This window comes from Lepidochelys kempii, chromosome 9 (assembly GCF_965140285.1).
Source record: "Lepidochelys kempii isolate rLepKem1 chromosome 9, rLepKem1.hap1, whole genome shotgun sequence".
Lineage (NCBI taxonomy): Eukaryota > Metazoa > Chordata > Testudines > Cheloniidae > Lepidochelys > Lepidochelys kempii.
Genome location: NC_136388.1, coordinates 59,665,929 through 59,688,391, shown reverse-complemented (window position 1 = coordinate 59,688,391; position 22,463 = coordinate 59,665,929). Strand labels below are relative to the sequence as shown.

General features: G+C 58.5%; 1 protein-coding gene across 1 annotated transcript in view; it reads left to right on the top strand.

Moving 5' to 3' along the window:
- Nucleotides 1-867: 867 nt before the first annotated feature.
- Nucleotides 868-22,463, top strand: part of TSC22D3 (TSC22 domain family member 3) — a 51,218-nt gene continuing 29,622 nt past the window's right edge. Inside the window, exon 1 of the mRNA XM_073360608.2 lies at nucleotides 868-1,353. Coding sequence (XP_073216709.1) covers nucleotides 1,040-1,353 — 314 coding nt within the window. The 5' untranslated portion in view covers nucleotides 868-1,039. The remainder of the gene's footprint in view (nucleotides 1,354-22,463) is intronic.

The following is a 22,463-nucleotide window of genomic DNA, read 5'->3' as shown; positions in this document are numbered from 1 at the left end:
ACCCTTCTGCTGTCCTTGTGTCTCTTGCTGAATTCTCTGTCATTCTTCTTAACACGGTCCCCAAGGATTGCCTGTCTGCCTAGGGGGTTCCAGGACCTCTCTTGGGCATCCTTGTGGTATAACAGAAGTAGCTGCCCTCTGAGCCCCGCAGTTCTTCATTCTCGGTCGCTGTGTGGCGGTGATTTCACACTTGTAGCCAAGTTCTCTTTCCTCTGGTGATTACAAGCGGGCAGGGAGGGTGTGCCTGTTTGTATGTGAAGTGTGAATTCCCCCTCTGTACCGGGAAGGCGAGACACCCCGCTCCGCGCTGTTACAGTCACTTCCCTGCACAGGGACCAGGGTGGCATTCGCCGCGGCTGGGAGCCTGTCGGTGCCAGGCACGCGGGGGGGGGTCCCAGAACCCCCTCCCTGCTGCCATGCCAACCTGGCTCCATGCAGAGCAGGAGGGACCGTGTCTTCCGGCAGCACCCGGAATGTCTAGCACGCAGCCTGGGGCGGCAGAGGCTGGCGGGCAAGGGCGGGGGGGTGTTTGCCTGGAGGGAGGGGCTGCCCCGGCCAAGGGGAGGCGGGCAGACGGCAGAGCTCAGCCCCATAGATGCGCTGTGTGCCGAGGAAGCCCGGAACCGCCCTGCCTGCTGCCCACCCCTCGTGGGGCCGCTGCCCCGCTCCGCCGGCAGGGCAGGGCGTGGGGGCTCGGCGCAGGGGTTGCCCTGTGCCCCGGCGGAGCTGTCCTTCCCTGCTCCCGGGCGCCCGGCCAGCGGGACTCCCGGCGGGGTGTGCGGGGGGAGGGCTCTCCGGGTGGAGGCGCCTTCGCCAATCAGCTGCCCGGGCGGGGGAGCCGCTCCCGCGGCGGGGCTGGGCGTGTGCACTGGGCTGACTGGAGCCGGGCGCTGATCAGCCGCGGTGGCTATTTTCCTCCCGTGGCGCTCGGGGCAGCAGCGGGGCGGCGCAGGGCCACTGGGGAAGCGCAGCGGGCTCGGGCGCCCAGGGAGCCGCTCCGGGCGGTGGGTGGACGGCCGCGGCCGGCTGGGTGCCCGCGATGGCCTCAGAGGAGTGCCGCTCGCCCGTGGGGCTGGACTGCTGCAGCTGCTGCCTGGACCTGGCCAACCGCAGCGGCCTGGAGGAGGGGGCCGGGGGCGAGAACAACAACCTGGGCAGCCCCACGGTGAGCAACTTCCGGCAGCTGCGGGCGCAGCTAGTGTGCGAGAACCTGAACGCCGACAAGCTGAGCAGCATCATGCGGCAGGACTCGCTGGAGCCCGTGGTGCGGGACCCCTGCTACCTGCTCAACCAGGGCATCTGCAACAGCAACATCGACCAGACCCTGCTCTCCATCCTGCTCCTCTTCCACAGGTGAGGCCGGGCGGGGCGCGCCGGGGTCCCTTCTTTGGCTGGCCAGGACGCACCGCTCCTCCCGGGGTGGGGCCCAAGGAAGCCCTGGGCCCACAGAGATTGGGGACCGCGGGCTTTGGTACATCTCCAGGGCACGGCCTGCCTCGTTAGGCACCTGCATACCTTTCAGAAAGTGCCTCTCCGTGGCCGGTGTCCGCTGAGCTGTCTCGGATCGGGGGCAGGAGCTGATCCAGCGCCCCCAGCCTGGGCTTAGCACTGTGGAAATCACTTCGGGCGGGGGGAACCGCCCAGCAGTGGGGAGGCCGCTGTCCTGGCGAGCCCGGGTGGGGGCTGAGAGTGGCGGATCTGGGCCCAGGGGTGTGAGTTGTTCACTCCGTGTTGTTAGTCGGTCCCTGGGGCGGATGCCCGGCAGCCTGGCGGCTGGGAGCGCTGGGGCATTGCGTGTATGCAGCCTCGGGTTGAGGTTACTGTCCGGCTCCCCCCTACGCACTGGCCACCTGTGTGATTCCCAGGACATGGTGCGCCTGCCTCCAGTCATGCTGCCAGGCCCACCCTGCTCCTCTGAGCTGGGCTTGGCTCTCGGACCCGCCGCTCGCCCTTTCCTAAACCTCCCCTGCGCCGCGCCTCATCACCTGCTGGGGGAGGGGGAACTGAGGCACACGGGGCGACCGCGAGAGTGAGTGGCAGAGTTGGGGGGAGAACCCAGGAGCCCAGGCTATCCCTGGCCTGCTCTGGTAGCTCGCCTGCAGCCTGTCTCTGTGCTCTCTCTGTTCTCTTCTGAAGTGGGTTATATCCCAGGAAAGCTTATGCCCAAATAAATGTGTTAGTCTTAAGGTGCTACAAGGACTCCTCCTTGTTTTCTCTGTGCTCCCTGATCAAACCGCCTTGGCCAGAGTGATGTTTCTGGGGTTTGAAAGGCGAATTCCCAGGCGGCCATGGATCCAGCTGTAGTAACTGTGTCAACCCTGAGCAAAGGTGTTTTACGGCCAGCCTGTGCGCTCCGGGGCACCGGCCTGTTGGTCTGTGATCAGGGCTCCTTGGCTGCGCAGAGATGGGGCTGACCAAGTCCCCTCCCTGTATGCGTATGGGTGCCCTGCACAACCGCATCACTGCCGCACCAGCGCAGTCACGTCACAACCCTAGGAGTTTCATCTGGTCCCATTCACCCGAGAACTGGGTGGCACCTCTGGCCGAGATGATCCTCAGAGACTGGTGTGAGAGAGGAAAATAGCTGGGGGCCGGGGGCGACACTGGGCGGGCTGTGGCTGTTTTGCAGGCTGTGTCTGAAGCCCTAGGGAAGGTGATCTGTCGTGGGGAGGTGGGGGGCAGCATTCCCTGCCATCTCTCTCTGCCAGGAGCGGGGGGAGAGCTATCTGCCCTGACTCAGCACTTCCCTCGCGGAGCATTAGCTCTTTAACCCTCCTGTGCCAGAGTTGGTTTCCTTTATACAGTCTGAGGCACAGGTAGGGCCGGTATTTGTCCGAGGTCCCAGCTGGAGACAGAGCTGGGCTGGCTCCATCAGGCCAGGCTTCTGTAACATTCCTGGGGATCTCACCTGAAGGAAAAAGGAATCAGGGCTGAACCACCTGCTTTGCTGTGTCCCCAGGGGGTGTTTAGGGGTGGACTGGGGGTGCAAGTGTGTGACATGGTGGCGTGTGGGGGGTGTTACAGCTTCCCCTGGAACCCGACAGGCCTGATCACACCCTCATTAGCAGCTGTGTTAAGGGGGGCCTGGCTTTGTGTTCATTATAAGGTCTGGGGGATGTTCCCCTCCCACAGCAACCTGTTGTGGGTAAGTCAGAGTTGGGCAATATGCACATCTGTGCTCCCGCACACCAGCATCTGGGTAGCACCTCTCCCTGCCTCTGCAGCAACCTCCCCCTCACGCCTGCTTACATCTGCATGCATATGCATTCCTGCATGTACACTTACAGGTACACACACACGCAACCCGGCATGCAGGGTTACATGCTTACACAAACACTTGTGTAAGCTTGTATCTTCATATGCACATGTCAATGTACATACGGGTGCACTGGGACACACGTGCCTGCACAACACACGCAAGCAGCCATGTGCCAAGCTGCACGTGCACATGCATGTTTCCACCTCAAACCAGTGTGCACGTGGCTCCTCATGCCTGCGCCAGTGCAGGACCAACATCTCGCTGCTGCCTGGTGGAGTTGACGGGGTTGGCAGCCAGTCAGAGACTGAGGCAGGCTGCTTGTTCAGAGCCACCCTAGTGGAGTCCCTCTTCCTGGGGCTTACATAAGTGGGGCTAGCACTCAGGTGGCAAAGGCAGGAGCTGGGCTGGGAGCCAAGGCGAGAGGCATTCCTGCCCACGCCCTAATGACCATGCCTGCGGGAGGCAGGAGCTGCCTCTCCTCCATCACAAAACCAATCAAGAGGAAAACGGCAGGGAGAAGAGTGAGTTCTCTCTCGGGGGAAACCGCCATCCCATAAACCTGTGGGCATTCTGGCTGGGGAAGGGAAATGAGACACTGCCTGGGCCCTTGGTCCTGGCGGGGCTCAGTGTAGCCCCACCATGTAAGAAGCAGGGTCTGGGCAGTGCCAGCAGCTCCTGGCATCACCTTCCTCACACTGAATATTGCTTCTACTCACTCTGCTTCATGCTCACTGCTGTTTAGATGGGAGGATGGTTGGTGGTTACTACAGGACATGCCTAGGAGCAGGACTCCTGGGTTCCATTGCTGCTCACTTACCAGCAGCCTTGGTCCAGTCCCTTATCCTCACAATACCTCAGCTTCCTCTTCTCTAACACTGGGATGATGATCTTGACTCCTCTCCCAGGGGGCTGCGAGGCTCAGTTTGTTCCTGTGTGCAGCATGTGGATGGCAGGACAAAGCATTCCTAGTGTGCACTGCCTCTCTGACCAGGCTAACATGCCGCTAACATGCCCCTGCATCATCTGAGCCAAGAGGGCTCCCTGCTGCACGCCACCCCGTTGTTCTGTGGGCACCTGGGGGTGATGTGCTTGAACAGGACGGGAACTGCCTGCATGGAGTTGAGGCCCAGTGCCCGGTGCACCACCCTTGGGCATCTAGAACTGTGCAGAGGCCCAATACCTTTGTTTGTGGCTGTTCTGCTTCAGCCTGAACTTTCTCCTCCTGGCTAATGAGCCCAGAGAACTGAGAGCCAGTAGCGTGGCAGGGCTGCCTCGGGGGTGCTGGCTGAGGGCGCGTTGATAAACCACCTGCTAGGGACACACTAGAGTTGAGGCCCACCTCCGTGGCACCTTTGCTCCCTAGAAGCACTGGATGGGTTTATGGCCTTTGGTAATGAGGATTAATTCCCATCCTGGCAGGGGACAAGAAGGCCTGTCAGCAGCAGAATATCCAGGATGATCAGTAAGGTTTATGGATACACGACGCCCACCCTTGGGTAAACTCGGGCAGGAGACAAGGTGGGTGGTGCTCGCCACAGGCACAGGAGTCAGTTGGAGTGGAGTGGAGGGGCTTGAGCAGTGGAGCTGGGATCCAGACCGTGGGGGAGGGGTTGGATCAGCTTGGGATGGAGAGAGCCCCTGCAACTGTGTCTGGAGTGGGGCAGTTCAGTTCTAAGTGTCTGCCCCCATCCATGCTCAGGACACACACACACCACACCCCACCCCGCTTTGTACAGCGCTCCGAGCCTGGCACTGGGATGGCTCTGCGCAGGCCTCTCAGCCCAGATTCTCAAAGGGAGTCTGGCTTCTTCTGGCATTGATTTCAGTGGAAGTTAGGGCCTCAATGAAATCTCTTTGAGCATCAGGGCCTACCAGCCTGGGAGGTACTGGCCAGGCCTCATCGCTCTGTCCTGGGGGTGTTGCTTCCAGAGGAAGCAGGGAAAGGCAGGCCTTCACACCTCCGCCAAGCAGATGGGGAAACCCTCCTGCCTGGAAAGTAAGCAGGGAGCCCTGATATGTTTCACGCCCATGTGCACAGGTGTGTCAGTGAGGGCACGAGGCTGTTCCCTGGCCTGTGGCTCTGAGAATGCAGGAGAAGGGAGCTCAGCAGCCAGTCGCTTCTCTGGTTCTGTGGCTCACCCCAGGATCACCCATCCCAGACCCAGCTGAGTCTGACTGCGTAGGCAGCAGCATGGAGGAGTGGAGGGGCAGCATCACCCCTTGAGACACTTATGACCACATGACTGGTGGTGGACAGTGGAGTCTTGGCCCAGCTCTGACCATTGGCTCTCTGTGAGTTGTTTCAGGTGTTTTGGGGTGAAGGGTTTAAGCTGGAGCCTGGGCGGCGGCATGGAGCTGGAAATGGGGTCCCCAGACCAGCCCTAAGCCCCACCCGATCTTGTCACAAGCCAAGCTAGTGTTTAGCACTTCTTCCCCCAGCCCCTCCGCACAGCATTGGGCTGCTGTGCCCTTTTTACCGGGGTGGGCAAGTGACCTGAGACTGCCTTTGGCCCAGTGCCTGCCCCCACCAGCTCTGCACCTCTAGAGCTCAAGGACTCTGGCAGGCCTGATTGGCTTCCCCTGGCTCTCGCAGAGGCCTGGATATGCTGTGGCTGGCTCCACTGTCTTGGCTTCTGGCTCCCACCCCAGAGCCAGGCTCTGGGCTTGGCTCTCTGAGGGCCCTGGATCTGCTCAGAGCTGTTGCGACACCCTGTTCTCGCTCCAGCTCCTTAGAGTAATTAATGCCACCTGGGCCTTTTGTAAGGAGCTAAGGGGTTGCAATGCAGCAAGAAGCAAGTGGATGCCAGTTTGGGGGCTGCGTGCACACAGTCCTCCTGTCCTGGTGCAGGGAGGGGAGTCCTTGGGGAGACGCCCATCCCAGCAGGATTGTGTGATCAGCTCTGGGCAATATGGAACCTGAAGGATAATGAGAAATGTGAGGGAATTGAGAGAGGAGCAACAAGAATGATCCAGGGGACAGAGGGACTGGAGCAGAAACCTGAAAAGAGCTAAATGCCTCAAACATGTCAAATCAGCCAGGGAGCATGAGCAGGTGTAGGTGAGTGTCTTCAGAGAAGCGGAGCATGTGAAGGTAGAGGTGCTGCCTGGTGAATCCATGGGGCTGTAATAGGATAAAGCTGTGCGAAAGAAATTGTGGCGGGGGCCAGAGTTAGATTGTGGAACTGTCTCCCAAGATCAGGGGTGGAGGCCTCCTCACTGGAGACCATACACTCTGCCCTGAACAGAGCCTGGATGATAGACTGCAGGAGAGACATAACAGGGCGTTGACATCTCCTGAGCCTAGCTTGCAGCTAAGATATAATCATTGTGTGGAGCCATTAGCCCTTAGGTCACTGGCGTTTTCCAGCCCGCCAGCCCTGTGCTAGATTAGGGCGCATTCAGTGCACATCCGCAGTCTCCAAAGGGCCGAACTGTCCATTCATGCAGCAGCACATGGGGTGCCAGTGGGCTGGGGCATCAGGTGCTCCCCTGTTGTGCTCACTGGGTGGCCAGCTGCACCACTTGCTCCCATCGCTTTTCTGCACCTTGGGTCCTACTGAGGGAAGGATGCAGGAGGAGATGGGCAGGGGTAGCAGCGTTTAAAGGGCAGCATAGAGCTGTTAGGACTGGGACAGCTACAGCAAGCACATTCCAGGAAGGCATTGGGGGGTTGGCGAACACGTGTGTGGGAATGAGCTGGAGTCTGCTGCGTTCAGTGAGCGGCGGCTGTTCCTGTTTGCTACCGAACGGCAGGAGTCTCTCCCGGCCTTGGAAAGACCCTGCGCCTCCCTACCCTGCTCCCTAACCCCAGCCCCGCCACTGCTGCGCTCCCAGTAGCCCGGCACAGCCAGCCCACTCCCGCCTCTGATCCGGCTCAGCGCCCGCTGGCAGCGGCAGCGCGGAGGGGATCGCGGGGAGCGGGTCTGGCTAGGGCCGTGCCCAGCCCGTGTGCAGCGCGGGCAGGGCTGGTTCGGGGCGGTGCCAGGCCGGGCTTCCAGACTCCAGAGATGCCAGCCCCGCCCCCCCGGCTCGTGCAGGGGCCTCTTCGGTACGGCCCGGCTGCTGGGGCTGGGCGGGGCTCCGGGCACGTGGGGCGCCAGGCGCGGAGGCTTCTTATTCAACAGGGCGGCCCCTGCCGGAGCCAGGCGCTGATTGGTGGAGGTCGGGCTGCCGGCCGGGGAGGGCGGCACGTGTACAGCATGCGGGGGCGGGGGAGGGGAGCGCTGAGGGGCGGGGCCGGCCAGTGACAGGCAGCTGGTGCTGGGGGGGATGTCAACCGTGGTTAGCGCTGTGCAGACCCCTCTACAGCCCGCTGCACCTAGCAGCACCGTGTGCATGCTGTGCACGCGCCTCCACCCGCTGCAGGGAGCAGAGCACACCGAACATGAGCAGCACACGCCACGCCCATGGCACACATAACGCAAACCACAGGGCAAACACCCCTCCACCCAACACATTATATAGCATCATGCACTGCCCATTCAACACTGCACCCTACGCACACACAGTTACATACATTACACATGCTGCCCATTACATGTGCCACGTTGCACAAAACTGCACATTCTGTGCTACACAGTGTGCCACAACGTGCAGACCCCAGTGCAGACCCAGCACAACCCACTCTGCCCATTCAACCATACCACACTGCACCAAGATACAGGAACAACTCAGGGTATGCCAAACAACACACTGCACAGTGTAAAAACTACACATACCACATTCTGCACCCACCAGGCAACACGAACCACTGGACATGACTGTAGAGACATGCGTGCACACACGCAGGATTTCAGTACACACATCGCACTCTGTACAACAGACCAAAACCAGGCCGGCATTCCACCAGCAGTCAATAGCCCTGTCATTGCAGCGATTCCATACGTACGCATCTCATGGGGCTCATCGCTGGTGGCACCTCTTCCTGGCCAAGCTCTGGTCAGGCATTGCGCCCTCCTCTGGCGACGCTGCAGCCCCTCTCACTCCAAGAACCGCAGCCTCCTCTTTGTGACGCTGCTCACTCTGGTTGGGTCACCATACGTGTTCCCTCCTTCCAGGGTATCTTGACAAACAGGCTCAGGCAGTCTTTCTGCTCACCACCCCATCAGTGCCCCTTCATCAGCAGCTGGTAGGGGGACCCAGACCCGTCCTCTACCCCCGGTCCCGGCTCAGGGGCCCTCTCATTGGCAGCCAGATTTGAGCTACTCCAGACCTTGCTGCTTTTCCCCTGAGCCTTGCCTACTACTCTGGCTCTCCTCCTTCTCTGGACTCGGCAAGCCACACTCCCTCCTCCCAGGGATTGTAGGATACTTGCCTCTAGCCCCAGGCACCCCTCCCTTCTCCCAGGGAGTGACTGAAGACTCCTTCCCTCCAGCCCCTTCTGTTGCCAGCTTCCTGGCTTGTATAGGCCCTGCCTGTTCCTGCCCAGCTGAGCCTGTTCTTCAATCCCTGCTCCCTGACTCCTTCCCCATGTGCAGTCTGGGCAGTTAATTGGCCCCCGTAGCCATCTTAGCCCCTTCAGGCCTTGCGTGGGGTGAACACCCTGTCACAATGCTCACTAAAGCAATGATGGCCCAAGGCACAGCGGGCGTGTGAGACACCTGGCTGGGGAATCTGCCACTTGTCCTTTAAATTGCCCGGGCTGCTGCAGGGGGCACCTAGTGCTCTGCTCCATAGTCCCATTTTCCTGGCCAGTGCTCTCCGGATGGAGATGCCCCTCATAGCTGGCAGAGTTGGGGCTAAGAACCAGGCCCCTGGGTAACGGTGAACAGCTGATCCTGGTTACCTAGAGGTGTGCACTGAGCCCGGCTGTTCCCCAGATCTGGGTTCTGATCTGGCCCATTATAGTCAGACGGCTCCCTGTCCCTTTGCTTAGATGGTTCTAACAATGCGTGATTCACCCTAGGGCTGGCATACACCCCCAAACTGCAGGCTGTATGCTAACGGCACGCTGTGTGCACAGCCCCCTGACACCTCATGTCCGTATGCCTTCCTGGGGCACTGAACCCATCGTGCTGTGAGGGGGAGTTCCCCGGAATAACCCAACTTCCTGTAAGGAACCCCCATCCTAGCAGGACGGGAGGAGTGTTAAAGGGCCAGCACTGTATTTGTTTTATACTTGGAAACCTTACAAAGGCCATTTGTCTCCCACCCCAGCCTGGCATTTTCCTCTGCCAGGATTCAGCTGGTTAGAATGCTGCACTCCTCCCAGCGTAACCCCAACCACTGGGGGTGTGGTGCCTGGGGATCCACGCAACAGCTCCACCAGAGAACCCCACCAACCCCAGGCATGATAGTGGGCACCTAGAGCCGTAACCACTGTGGATCCCTCTGCGAAGGTGAGACCCAGGGCGTGCAGCCAGAAGGCAGAGCGGCACGGACACCTAGGGGGGAGGAGTGATGCAGCTGTGTGCCCCTCTGCACTTGAGCAAAAAAACGACCTTTGCACACCATCCAGGGGGACAAGGGGGCTGCTATAAAGCTTTTATTGGCCCAGATCACCTGGAGGAGCTGTGAGCAAGCCATGCTGGCTAAAGTCACCCTGTCTATTTATACTACCCCTATCAAGACTGTATCTGAGCACACACAGCCATTAACTAACTTATCACCACACCACCCACGCAGCTCGCCCAAGGTCCCCCAAGGAGCCAGGAATGATCACCTCACAGCCTGTGCTGGCACTTTAGCCACAGGGACAGCCTTGTTCTCAGGTGGCCACCCTGCCTCTCCCATGCTGGGTTCCTTGTGTGCAGTTGGTCATTGTGTATTTAGATGTGTATGGGGGGCGGAGGGGGAAGGGATGAGTATACCCAGTGTGTGGGCCCAGCACATGGAGGAAATACATTGAACTAAACTAATAGCCCCTCCCTGCACCACATTGCATGGGTAACCTAGTGACGGGCGGAAGGAGAGCCTGGCACCAGACTCCACCTGGCTGCAAACTTGGGCCCTACTGTGCCCATGCCCTGCAGCTGGAAGGCTGGCCTTGGGGCTAAAGCACTGGGCTGCCATTCAAGAGCCCCAGGTGCAACTGTGGCTCTGCCACTGACTTCCCCAGTGAGTCCCTTCCCACTCTGTGCTCAGCGCCCCATGTTTTGGACATGAGAAGAAGCTGCTTCCCCTGGTGGTGGGTGCTGCGGGCTGGTCAGTGATGTCTGTGGAGAGTTCGGTCATAGAGCCATGGGGGGTCGCAGAAATGCCTAGAGGCTCATGCTGCTCTGTGGGAGCTTTGGAGGTGATGAAGCTGAGCCCTTCTGTGGGGGGCAGTGCTATGGATTCTGGTTGTATCCTCTCCAGGCACTTTGCCCGCACTAATGAACCTTGCCTTGCTGTGGCTGACATTCGGTGTCCGGAGGTCCCAGGCCGACAGCTGTCTTTGTCGCTCACTTGCTGTGAGGCCATGGCTGAGTCACATTCAGCTCCTGCGCCGTGGGCACCCCAGGGTAAGGGTGCTTTGAGATCCCTAAGTGGACAGGTGTTGTGTGTGTGGGGGGGGACATCATTCTACTCAGGTTTCACACAAGGAAATGGAGACCCAGAGAGGAAGTGACTACGATGTGTATGGGGGCATACAGTTCTGTTTCCTTATCAGCTGCGGCAGAAATCCTATCACAAAACTACTGCTGTTTGCCCATTGCCATGGTCTCTGCAGGCTGCCCCTACAGCTGCAAGGACCCATGGAAGAGGGGAATGGAGCTTTGCCAGGACTTGCACCCCGAGACAGCAGCATGCTAAGGAACTGCAGGGAGCACCGTGCAGAGTGGGGGAGTTGTCTCTGCTGCCCCAACCCACCCCTGAGCAATGAGAGGTCCTGAACTGAGCTCCTGGGGAGCCACAGGTCCCCTTCAGCTGTGCCCGGAACACGCCGGAGGAAAGAGCCCCCCAAGTCTGTCTGTCTGTGCTGGAGACATCATGGGCCTAATTCTCCACTGCTTGCATCTCGTGTGTAATGCCAGGTGGGTGTCAGTGCTGCACAGGGCTTCGCTTCCATTTTACGATGGTGCAGGGCACTGGGAAATCCGGTTCAGTACATCTAGGCCCCCCTGGCTCTCAGACTCAGCGAAGATTAATAAGAACTAGTATTTCACCTTTCCATTCCGGTAGGGTCTGGTGCTCCCTCTCAGAATTGGGACCCTATGTGCCAGGCACCGTACAAACACAGATGAAGTTCTGGCAAAGACACTGCAGAGGTCCACCAGAGAGCATGCAGAGCCAAATTCCCACCCTGGCCCATTGTTCCTTTGGCCTTTCTCTGTCTAGTTTACAGGGTTGCTTGTTGCACTTAAAGAAAATGGCTCTGGGATGCAAATCCAGGTGACACTGGTGTAAAAGGAGATCTGCCCCTCCCCCAGATTTGCATGGACGGTGCAGATTTAGGACAAGCCTATGTGATTTTTGGGGAGACATTTGTATAAAGTCAAGCTCCGGCCAGTTTGCTTTAGCTCTACTGAAAATATCCCGGAGGAAAACGGCACTGCCCAGGCCTTATGCATCAGGTTCACAGCCAGAAGGGACTTCACTTACAGGGACCCTCTTGCTTTAACACTTCTTTGTCTATGCAGTCCCTTGGCAAGTCAGGGGTGGGTGGGCTAGAGCCAGGCACAATGTAGATGCCGGTAGTGTCAGCATCTCTGAGACCTGGCAATACACCACAGGACTTGGCAGGTACGCTCCCTGTCCGGGTGCCCCCGACCCCAGCTCTGACCTGTAGCTTCCATGCTGTCCTAGGTGTTCCGCCCAGCTCTGCTGATGTCCCTAAATCCTCACCTGCAGCTCCCGCCCCCCACTATTCCAGCCCTGGCTCCCCACATACAGCTTGGCTTACAACCCTCAATCCTGATCTTCTGCATCCCCTGCTACTACAGTGCTGGGCTCCCCCATGGAGCTCTGCTGATGCTCCTCAGTCCCAGTTCCCACCCACCCCTGGCCCATGCCAGTCCTCAGCAGAGATTGCTGCCCCTGCTCAAGCATGTGGACAAACTGGCAGTTGTAAACTCGGGCGAATGGGATGACATTCGTCAGCGTTTGCAGAGGCTGCGGCCGTGCTAAGTGTTGCTATTAGTACTGGATTTCCATGCTGCTCCCCAGAGAGCTGCCACTCCTCCCAAGTCTGTCATCCTGTGTCCTGCCAACAGGGCCTGCAGCATGTTAGAGCCCTGCACTGTCTGGGACTGGTGGTGCTGTGAGAGCTTCCTAGGAGGGTGTGCCAACCCACAGCTCCACCTCCGCCCCGATGGGTCTAGAACAACACCACCACTCAGCACATCCCCTCCATAGGTGGGAGTCTACTACAGGTCGCTGCCTCTTACAGAGGGGGAAACTGAGGTATGGGGTGGGCAAAGGAACACATGGAAGGTTGCAGATCAGTGGTGGAGCCAGGAACAGAGCCAAGCAAAGCCGGCTGCCAGCCCTGTGCTTTAACTCCTAGACCATGCCTGGAAAACTTTTACTGTGGTGCTGCAAGAACCACCCTGCTGCCCCTATGGCGCAGCTTGGAAATCGCAACATGTTGCCCACCCGCACAGCTGAGACCCCTCAGCAGCAGGCCAGCTTCCGGGGGATTAGGAATTGCAGTGTCACTGAGGCTATGAATAGGGTCTAGCGTGAGCAGCGAGTGAGCCGTGGCAGCAGCCGGGCGGGGGATGTGGCTATAGATGGATCACCTTGTGCTGAGGAGTGGGAAAGTGCCGCCCCATTTGGGATGGATGTGGCTGGTACAGGCGAGTGCTAGCTAATAAATGAGTGGTCGTGTGTTAGCGCAGCTTGTCACCCATGATAGCCACTGCCACCGCCCCTGGTGCTCATCTGTTATCCTGTGAAAGAACCAGGCCACAGGCTCGCTTGGCAAGGGGAGAGGACTCTGCCCAGGAGGGCAGCGGGTGCTGGGCGTGCCGAGAACAGTTCATCTCTCTGACTTTCCGGGGACTTTGCAACTGTTTGGTTTGGCCTGTGTTGGAGGCAGGCCCCGCACAGTGGAGCTGGGCTGTGGATTGGGTACAGAGCTGCCTTCTGGGTCTAGGCATTGGCTCAGTCCCTTCTGCGTGGGGGTGGGGGTTGCTGCTAGATAGGCACAAGCTGCCCTGGTGTTGACTCCCACCTGGTACGGGGCAGGGAAGGTCCCAGACAGCATCTTTGCCTCTCCCCTCTGGGGATCCCCTCCCTGCACGTGCACCCCGGGAACGCCCTGGTCACCATGGAGGAGAGCTGGCTGCACTCCCTGGATCTGGGGCCCACTATGCAGGGGCAAGCAGCTGCCCGGCCCTGAGAACAACAAAGGACCATTTGAACAGCATGGGCCATGAACCAAGGATGGGGACGAGGTGGGGGAGGGAGATAGAGAAACTGAGACAGGCTGGCAAATGTCAGGGCCTAGACAGGGAGCCCAGGGTGTTCTGGAGAGCAGCGTGGGCAGGGCAAACCCTGTCAGGCACAGGAGGGGAAGGGTGGGGGGAGGGCATTGGCTGGGGGCTCTGGAGACTTGGGGTTGATTCCTAGCTCTGCCTCCAGGCTCCCTGTGTGATCTTGAGCCCATTACCTGTGTTGCTCTGGGCCCCAGTCCCATCTGTGCAAGGGGGAGAATGCGGCTTCCAATGCCCGGGGCTGGGTGACTGGGAAAGTCTCCCATGGGCATCAAGTGTCCTCCAACGGCTCGAATCCTGTCCCTGCTCAGGTCCTTCAAGGGAGGCCCAGGACTTGCACGCCTAAGGTGTCCAGGCTGGGAGCGACTCTCACTTCCCCGTTTTCAAGGAGCACTTTCTGTCAGTGGCAGTACACGTGTGTGCAAATGTGCTCTCCCCCAGCTACGCACGCACGCAGCCCTGGACACACGGTCACACGTAGGCACGCCCAGGGGCCTGCTCCCCAAAGGACAGCATGCAGCCTGTGGTCCGAGCTTTCCCACCCAGCCAGTAGCAGGCGTGACTGCACCTGCTCGGTCCCAGACACGTCAGGTCACTGGAGGCTGCTCTGGCAGGACGCACCAGAGATCTGAACACTTTGGCAAACCCTATGTGCCTATAAGAAACCCTTCCATGTTTGTTGGGGTTCCCCCTGACTAGTCAGCAGCGGGGGTGCTAGTCAGTACAGTGCCTTCTCTAAGCAGCTCTGTAAGGTCCATGAACGCTGCTGAAAGTGCCGGCCCCTGTTGTGACCATGGCCGCAAAGCGCCTTAGGGCACCAGCTTTCCTGCTTGGGCTCTGAGCATGGCTGTGCAAAGAGCCTTTGACTTTTGGGGGGTGTGGGTGTATGTATGCGTGCTTGCACTCGCTAGTGCTCACACCTGCAGGTGGAGTCTGTGGAGGGACTGGGGGAACCGTTCTCCGTGAACAGTTGACAGGCTGAAGGCCCCCCCTTTGCTCTGCTGAGTTATCTGCAAGCAGGTTGCATGGTTTGTAAGTTTCTCCTCTCTCCTGGCTAGGAGAGGAACAGGCTGGGTGGGGAACTGCAGCTAGTGGCATTTCTGTGATGAGGCTGCTGGTCGTGTTTGGCCATAGGTTGTTGCTTAGGGCCGCTGGTGTGGACTAAGAAGCTCCCTTTCTCTCTTTGTGATCTACCTGCTCCTAGCCCATTGATAAACCTGTTGTAGATAAATCATTGTGTGAGGGCTTCTGATGGGGTCGCCTGCAAACTTCTCTGCCCTGCTCTGGGGAAATCTCACTGTCTTCATGTGAGTGTTTGTGAATGAACAAACACCAGAGATTATGGACAACAGCGAGGGAAACTGGCAAGGTTCCTCACTTGGCAATTCACGGATACTTTGTGCTGCCTGCTCCTGGCTCTAGTGTGAGAGATACCTGTATGCAGGGTGCATGGTGTGTGCATGTGTCATTGTAGTTGTGCTGGTGCGGGTGTGTTTATGTACATGCCATGTGAATGGTGGGTGTGTATGACGGAGATGGGTGTGCAGGGCACATGTGTATCGTTCTGGTGCTGCTCCTGCAGAAGTGTTGCTCTCCCTGAGGGGCATAGTAGGTAATAAAAGGCCCAGGAGAACAGGCAGCTGTCTAGAGAACAAATAAGACCTTCCTTTATGAGTGTGTTCTATTCTGGAGATCAGAGGCGCCTCCACAGTGTTTGTTCATTAGTCATTGTTCCATGTCCAAGCAGGCGCTCGGAAAATTGCAAATCTGACAACTTCCCGCATTCACAAATCCAGCCCCAAGGAGGAGCCATGGGTAGAAAACCAAAAGCCGATCTCTTTCCGCCCTGTGCCCCTGCATCTCAAGCTGCTGTGCTAGTACATCTGATTGCCTTTCATTGGAGCCGTGGGGGCTCGGGTTTCTGGAGCAAGTCCTCTTTTGGCAGGATTACCCTTTAATCCTGCCTTTATACAGCTTGTGATCTGTCTGGGTCATCACCCATCCTGGAGCCTGCGGCATGGCCCAGAGCTGCATACCTCCTGGGCTGCCGCCCCACAGGACACTCACCGTGTGTGTGTACACGCGCAAGAGTTATTAAAAGGCTGCACGCTGTCCCCGGGCCGTAGCTCGCTGGTCGGCACGGAGGTATATTTGTGCAGAGTAGCACATTGCTGGACGCAGGACAGAAGTTTGTCATTCTCTCTCTCTAAATATATTTCAGGGGATTTTGCTGTCCCGGTAAATGATGACCCAGGGTGGGGCAGTTGAGGGAAATTACTCCACAGGCAGCTCTGAACAGCACAAATCCTGGGGCCGCATGCTGAGCCCCTCGCTCATTTTTTTGCTCTGGGCAGACTCCCACTGCATTCAGTGAGTGCTTGAACCTGAGGCGGGATACAACATTTGCCCTTTGTTTGCGGGTCCCCCAGCCGTTTAAAACACTCGCCTTCGACTGGCAGCCCTGACCTGACCAGAGTCCGTCTTGCTGTCTAGTGGGAGCCTGGAAAGCCGGTTTCCCTCCTGCATTCGTGCTGGCGTGAGGGGGCGTCTATGTCATGCTCCGTGGTTTCAGTGTTAAGTGTAGCGTTCGCCCTGCAACCTTGTGAGTGGAGGGGAAGCTGTTCGTGGGGTGCTCTGACACCGGGACACCCAGGGGTCTCTTGGCAGCTGGATGTTCACCAGTGGCAGGAGGCTTAGAAATGCCAGCGCTCGTTAAACCCGTTAGTGTGATAACCCGGCAGCGAGTGCTTTAGAGCTGTTTAGGACATTGCCCGGGTTGGGGACTGGAGCTTTATGAGGCAGCAGGGATAGAGCTGCAATCCTCTCACTCCAGAAGCTTGAGCAAGGAGAGACTCCCCATTTGCAGCCAGGGCTTGACACATGGTTGTGCAGAACCGATTGTACCCAGCAGAGGGCAGCGGTGCACACACCCTTGTCCAATACAGTTGACCATTTATGGGAAGAAATGCGCCTCGCTGGGTGACATCTGGGAACACGATGCCGAGCGGCTAGACGCAGTGCAAGGCAGCGGGGGCCAGCAGCCCGCCCCATGTGGGCTGGACCGTGGCTCTTTGCCAAGCTTGGGGCTTTCCAACAGACGCTACAGGTACAAGCCCAGCAGATGGCTTGTTGTGTTGTGTTGTTAAATGTCAGCAAGGGAAGAGTTTTAACTCAGTGTCCCAGCTTAAAATACCCAGGATTCTTTGCAAAGGCCAAGCAGGATATTAATAACCGGCTCAGCCCTGGTGCATGCAAAAGGGAAGTTTGTGCGTATCCTTGGCCGACCTCTTGCAAGGAGACTCAGCTGAGCGGGCCAGGACAATGGCCTGCGGCTCTGTCGATAGATCACAGAGCCACCTCCAATTCTGGCCAAGCTCGCTGAAGTGCCTCCAGAGGCTCAGCCTGATGGAGCCCTCAGGTGCTGGGATGAATCTCTTAGCCTGGCTCAGATTGGGCTGGAGAGGTTCTGGGAACAGGCTTTCAGACAACAAGTGAGGCTTTGATGCTGCCCAGTGGCTGGTAGCTGCCATATTGAATCAGACTGTCTCCAGCCAGTGTGGAGTCGCCATGTCCTGCATGCACTGCTGCATGGGGGGAGCCAGAGCTGAGCCTCTTGCATGCTTCATTCCTTATTTGTCCCCGCTTCTCCCTGCACAAAGGGGATTGCTGGCCACGCTGGGTGACTCATCCCCATGCTGGCAGCGGCCCAGGAAGCAGTGAGCCAGACGTTATGCAATGGGAGGACTCGTTAACAACACACCACTGGAAATACACCACTTATGAAGCGGCATGCTCCGCCCTCACACCTGCCGTGAGCCCTTCCATCCTGCTGGCCACTAGGTGCCAAGATGCACCACCTGATGCCTGGAGAGCCTCCAGGATTTGGAATCAGTGTGCTTAGCCACCCAGGGGGAGAGTCTCTTCCAGCAGGCCTCTGACCAGCGAGAGCAGTGGGCATGGCGGCGGGCGCAGGGAGGCAATCCTGAGTGCCCCTGATTAGCACTCTCTCTGCTTGGTGTGCAGCCTGTGAGGGCCCTAGTGAAACACGTCTGGTACTGGGCTGATGTCCTGGTCCGAATGAGTGTCTGCTGGTTCTGGAGAGCCTGCCACTGGGTGCAGGGGGCAGTTCCCAAATTAGAGGCCCAGGCTGGGATTCAGGGGCATCAGTGGGTGTGGGGATCCAAGGATGAAATAGTGGGGCCAGAGGGGGAGCTGTGGGGTTCAGGAACAGTGACAGAGTTGTGTGTATGGGTACCCAGGGGTGGGAACTGCAGGTTGGGATTGAGAGTGTCAGCAGAACAGTGGGGGAGCCCAAGTCTGGAGGAGCAGGGGCTGTGGATCGGGATTGAGGGGAACCAGCAGAGCTGTCTGCTTTTCCGTCCCTTTCTTTGTACAGCCTGGCACTACTGCTCCTATCTCACAGGCACCGATCTTTGCCAGACTGACTAAGAACCCCAGAGCCGCACGAAGCTGTTGCTGGTGCTTTGTGCTTGGCCATAACCTTTGAAGCATCAACAGAGGAAAGAAAGGTTTCAGAGTAGCAGCCGTGTTAGTCTGTATTCGCAAAAAGAAAAGGAGTACTAGTGGCACCTTAGAGACTAACCAATTTATTTGCGCATAAGCTTTCGTGAGCTACATCCAATGCATCCGATGAAGTGAGCTGTAGCTCATGAAAGCTTATGCTCAAATAAATTGGTTAGTCTCTAAGGTGCCACTAGTACTCCTTTTCATTTTAGAGGAAAGAAAAGAGATGGAATTTAAGGGTTTGCTTGAAAGCTGGCTGGCGTGGGCTGGGAACGCAGCAACCTGGGTTTGATCAGTGGGTTTCAGTTCCCTGTTCTCTCCCCGTGCTGGCAGCTTCCTGGCCTCTCTCTTCTCATTATATAACATGCTACCCCTCAATTAATGGCACGACTGCTCCCCGCACGCTGCAGAACAGCAGCTGCCGGCGCTAAGCGTGGCTCTGTGCCTTTGGCTTACTAGTGCAAATTGCTTGGTGGTTCCTTCCTGGGGCACCAAGGGCCCTGCCTGGGGAATGGCTTCCTCTGGGGCATGTCTTCCCTCTGGGGCAAACCAAACAGCTGAGAACCGGCCCTCTGCCTGAGAACCGGCCCTCGGGCTGCTTGGCTAGCGTCTGCTCTGTCCTAGCCCGGGGGCAACACGGGCGTTTCCCCATCACCATGCGGGGCAGGAACCTACCTAGGAATCACTGGGCCTGTAGCCTAGGGCGTGAGCAGCATGGACAGTGCTGGGAGTTTGGATTTGATCTGAGTAACAGCAGGGGGCAGTGCTCGTTCTTCATCCAAGCCTCTCCTAACACGCCACTGCCTCTCTGGATCTGACCAGGCCAGGGGGAGGCGGGTTGGACCAGCCCCCCACCTTGGCTCCCCTGCCACTGCCCCATCTGAGAACCCCTGCTCAGTGCTCCAGGAGAAGGGCCCTGCCAGTGCGGGCGAGTGACTCGCTGAGCATCTGCTCCCATTCGTGCTCCAGCATCCCACTGGGAACAAGCAAACACCCAGTTACCCCTTGGATCCTAGGCTTTCCGTGACCCCCTTGGGCTGCAGGGAGCTCAGGCCTGGGACATCCTCCAGGGAATTGCTCACCAAGCTCTTTAACCCAGGCTTAGCTTAATTTAATTTCCTCCCCATGTTGCTGACCAGCTGTTATTTGCATAAGGCCCTGTCCCTGGTGGGTCGTGGCCAGTGGGGATTGAACCTGGGACCTCCAGATCGGAATATAGGAGGCAGAGGGGGAGGGCTGGGGAAAGCCCCCATCTCAGTGTGTGACACTGTTGTGTGGAGCAGCTCTGACCTTCCCTGTTCTCGTTACATGAGATGACCCGGGTCCGGTGCGCCGCTCTCCAGGACACTGACCTTCGAAAGCAGCCTGTTCTGTTCCAAGAGTGAGATACCCGGAGTGGCGAGGAGGGTTCTGGGCAGGGTGATCCCAGGAATCTAGGGCTTGCCGTGTTCCAACAGGCAGCTGGGCATTGTGGCAGGCAGTGAGGGGGGGCAGGGCATGCTGGGGGTGCCTGGCTGAACAGTCTTGGCCGTGGGATCCCATGGGTTGTGGCCATGCTGCCAGCAGGGCTGGGAGCCCCACTGTTGACTGTGGCTCGGGGGGACATGCCCCATTGTGCTCTGGCACCATCAACCAGCGCTGCAGTGCCTGGAGGGGGCCGCCTGCATGAGACATCAGGGACCTGCTGAGTAGGGCTCACTGGCAGAGCGTGTGCCTGACCCCTGGTCCCCTCACCCGTGGCCTACCTTAATCCCCAGGGCCCTGGAGAGGCCCCAGCAACAGGGACCCTTTCCCAAAGCTCCTGACTCTGTCCCACTTTGCCCTCCTAGGCAGTGCCAGGCCCTTTCTTGAGGCCCTGGGATGAGATTCTGATTCTGTCTGAGTTTGGGCCAAAGGATCGGGTTGGTTCTGATCAGAGCCCCAGGGGTTTGCGACGTTCTGGTCTGGGGTCCCACTGCGGCCAGTATAGAGATTTTGGTATCAAGTTGTGACCCGGATCTGAGCCGCCCTGGGGGCTGGGGTCCGGCGCTCTGCTGCAGGCTCATCTTCTGGCCGGGCCAGTCGGCCTGTCGCTAGGGCCACAGTAGGAGTCAGGGCCTAGGTGTCGATGAGCCTTGGAGGATCTGGGCCTAGATGCCACACCCCTCACCCTGTGGTCCATGCCCAGGACAAACCCTCTGCCATGGGACCCAGCAGCCTCCTCCCATGTGGGATCCCCGATCCTAGGACCGGCTCTCACATGGCAGGACAGGATCCAGTCAGTTGCCTTGGGAGTCCAGTAGATGCAGGCTCAGGCTGGCAGGCGGGCGTGAAACGGCTGTGTGCTAGCAGGGCCATTAACATGCACAGCATGCCCTTCCGTCCCCACCAGGATGCTGTCGGGGGAAGGGGGGGGGAAGGAGGCTGAGGTATGGGGGGCTTCCTAGTTACAGCACCAAGAAAAGGGAAAGAGCTGGGGAGGGGAGGGGGGGTGCTGTGGGGGGAGGGCTCTGGCTGGCACAGCCACTCACCCACACCCTCTGGAGACCTAGTCCTGGAACCTGCCACCTCTCCCAGCCACAGGGGAAGCAGGGACCCCCCCTGCCCAGCAGGGGGCAGCGCGTGCATGGGGGGGCCAGGGGGGCCACTGGGAAAGTGGAAAGCAAGAGAGCAAAGCCGCAGCTCTGTGCAGGCCTGTTCTGCGCGCACATGCCAGAAAACACAGAACTGGGAGTACTGCCAAGTGCTTTATCAAAGGAAGCAGCCTGCCCAACAGCTGGAGAGGGGAGCCTGCCAGCTGTCTCGCTCCCCCTCCCACAGCCTTTCAAACACAACAGGTTGGAGAAGCCCTGGGTCTGCGGTTGGTGCCAGCCCCTTGCGATCCGCTGAGGCCGTTGGTGAGAGCGAGGCTGCCAGACTAGCAGCCCCCGCCAGCCTTGCCTGCCACAGAGCTGCCTCTGTTCCGCCGGGCAGGCGGGGGCCCTTGGCAGCCTCCCGAAGTGCATGGATGCTCTCCAGGGAGTTGCTAGACTCCCCTTGCCTGCAGCGGTGCCTGTCGCTTCAGCCATTGCATGGGTGGGGAGGGGGTGTCATTTCTCCTCCCCCAGGCCTGTACGAAGAGCTACTTAGAGCTCCTTAGCTGGATGGGTTTGCTGGTTTGTGTGTGCCACAGCTGCTTCATCACAGCTGTAAGAGATGTTGGGTAATTAGTTAATTAATTTCAATTTGTTTCTTGAATCCCGGGGGGACAAGAGAACATCACAACCTGGGTTACGGGCACTAGCTCTCCCCATGACTGCTCTGGGTTGGAGAGGCTCCTGGCCCCACTGCAACTCTCAGCAGGAGTGCTGGGGAGTAGGGGGCTCAGATTCCCCAGCCCTGCCCCTTTGCCTATATTCCCACTGAGCTTCCGGAGGCAGCTGTGCAGCACAGCCATGGGGAAGGCTGTCGGCCTGGGATTTGCAGAGGGGCCAGGAGCAGTTTCCAGGGTCTGGTGAGACTTGGACAGATTGCTGACCCAAGTCGCAGCCCGGAGTCTTCCCAATCACCGGAGCAGATGGGGTGCTGCGGGCCAGTGGCAAATGCAAAGCGCCCCCTTGCATCTCACCCGGCTGCTGCAGGCTCCAGGGTTGATGCCAGTCTCCAGGGGTTGTGTGGACACAAAGAGTTGGAGGCATTTTTGAAAATCCCACACCTATCTGGCCCAGACCTATCTGCAGCTTCAGGTGCGTATATCTCTTTAGAAGTGTGGCCCTAAGTGCCTTGCGTTAACAGCACCGCATGGACGCCGCACCCTGCCTGGCCTGCGTGTCTAGGCAGTTTCACTTCCCTACTCTCAGGCATTAGCACAGAGCCGCAGGTCCAGCTGCAGCACTGCCAGAGGTTTTCGTTAGCAGGGGCTCTGGGCTGGAAGTGGGGTTTGGACATGGTCGGGCTGTGCCCCACTGCAGGGATAGGAACACCTCTGGAATTCAGCTCCTGGCTGGACTTGCAGGAGGATCAGGATCAGGCCCTGAATTTGGCAGAGGCGTGAGGGACTCAGCCATGGTATACACTAGGAATTTACATCAGTGTACCTACGACTCTCAGGGGAGTGAAAAATCCACCCTCCCCCACCCACCTAGAAACAGGCTGTACCCACTTGCCCTCCAAGGACAAGTCATGCCTGACTAACCTAATTGCCTTCTATGATGAGATAACTGGCCCTGTGGATGAGGGGAAAGCAGTGGATGTGCTATTCCTTGACTTTAGCAAAGCTTTTGATATGGTCTCCCACAGTATTCTTGCCAGCAAGTTAAAGAAGTATGGGCTGGATGAATGGACTATAAGGTGGATAGAAAGTT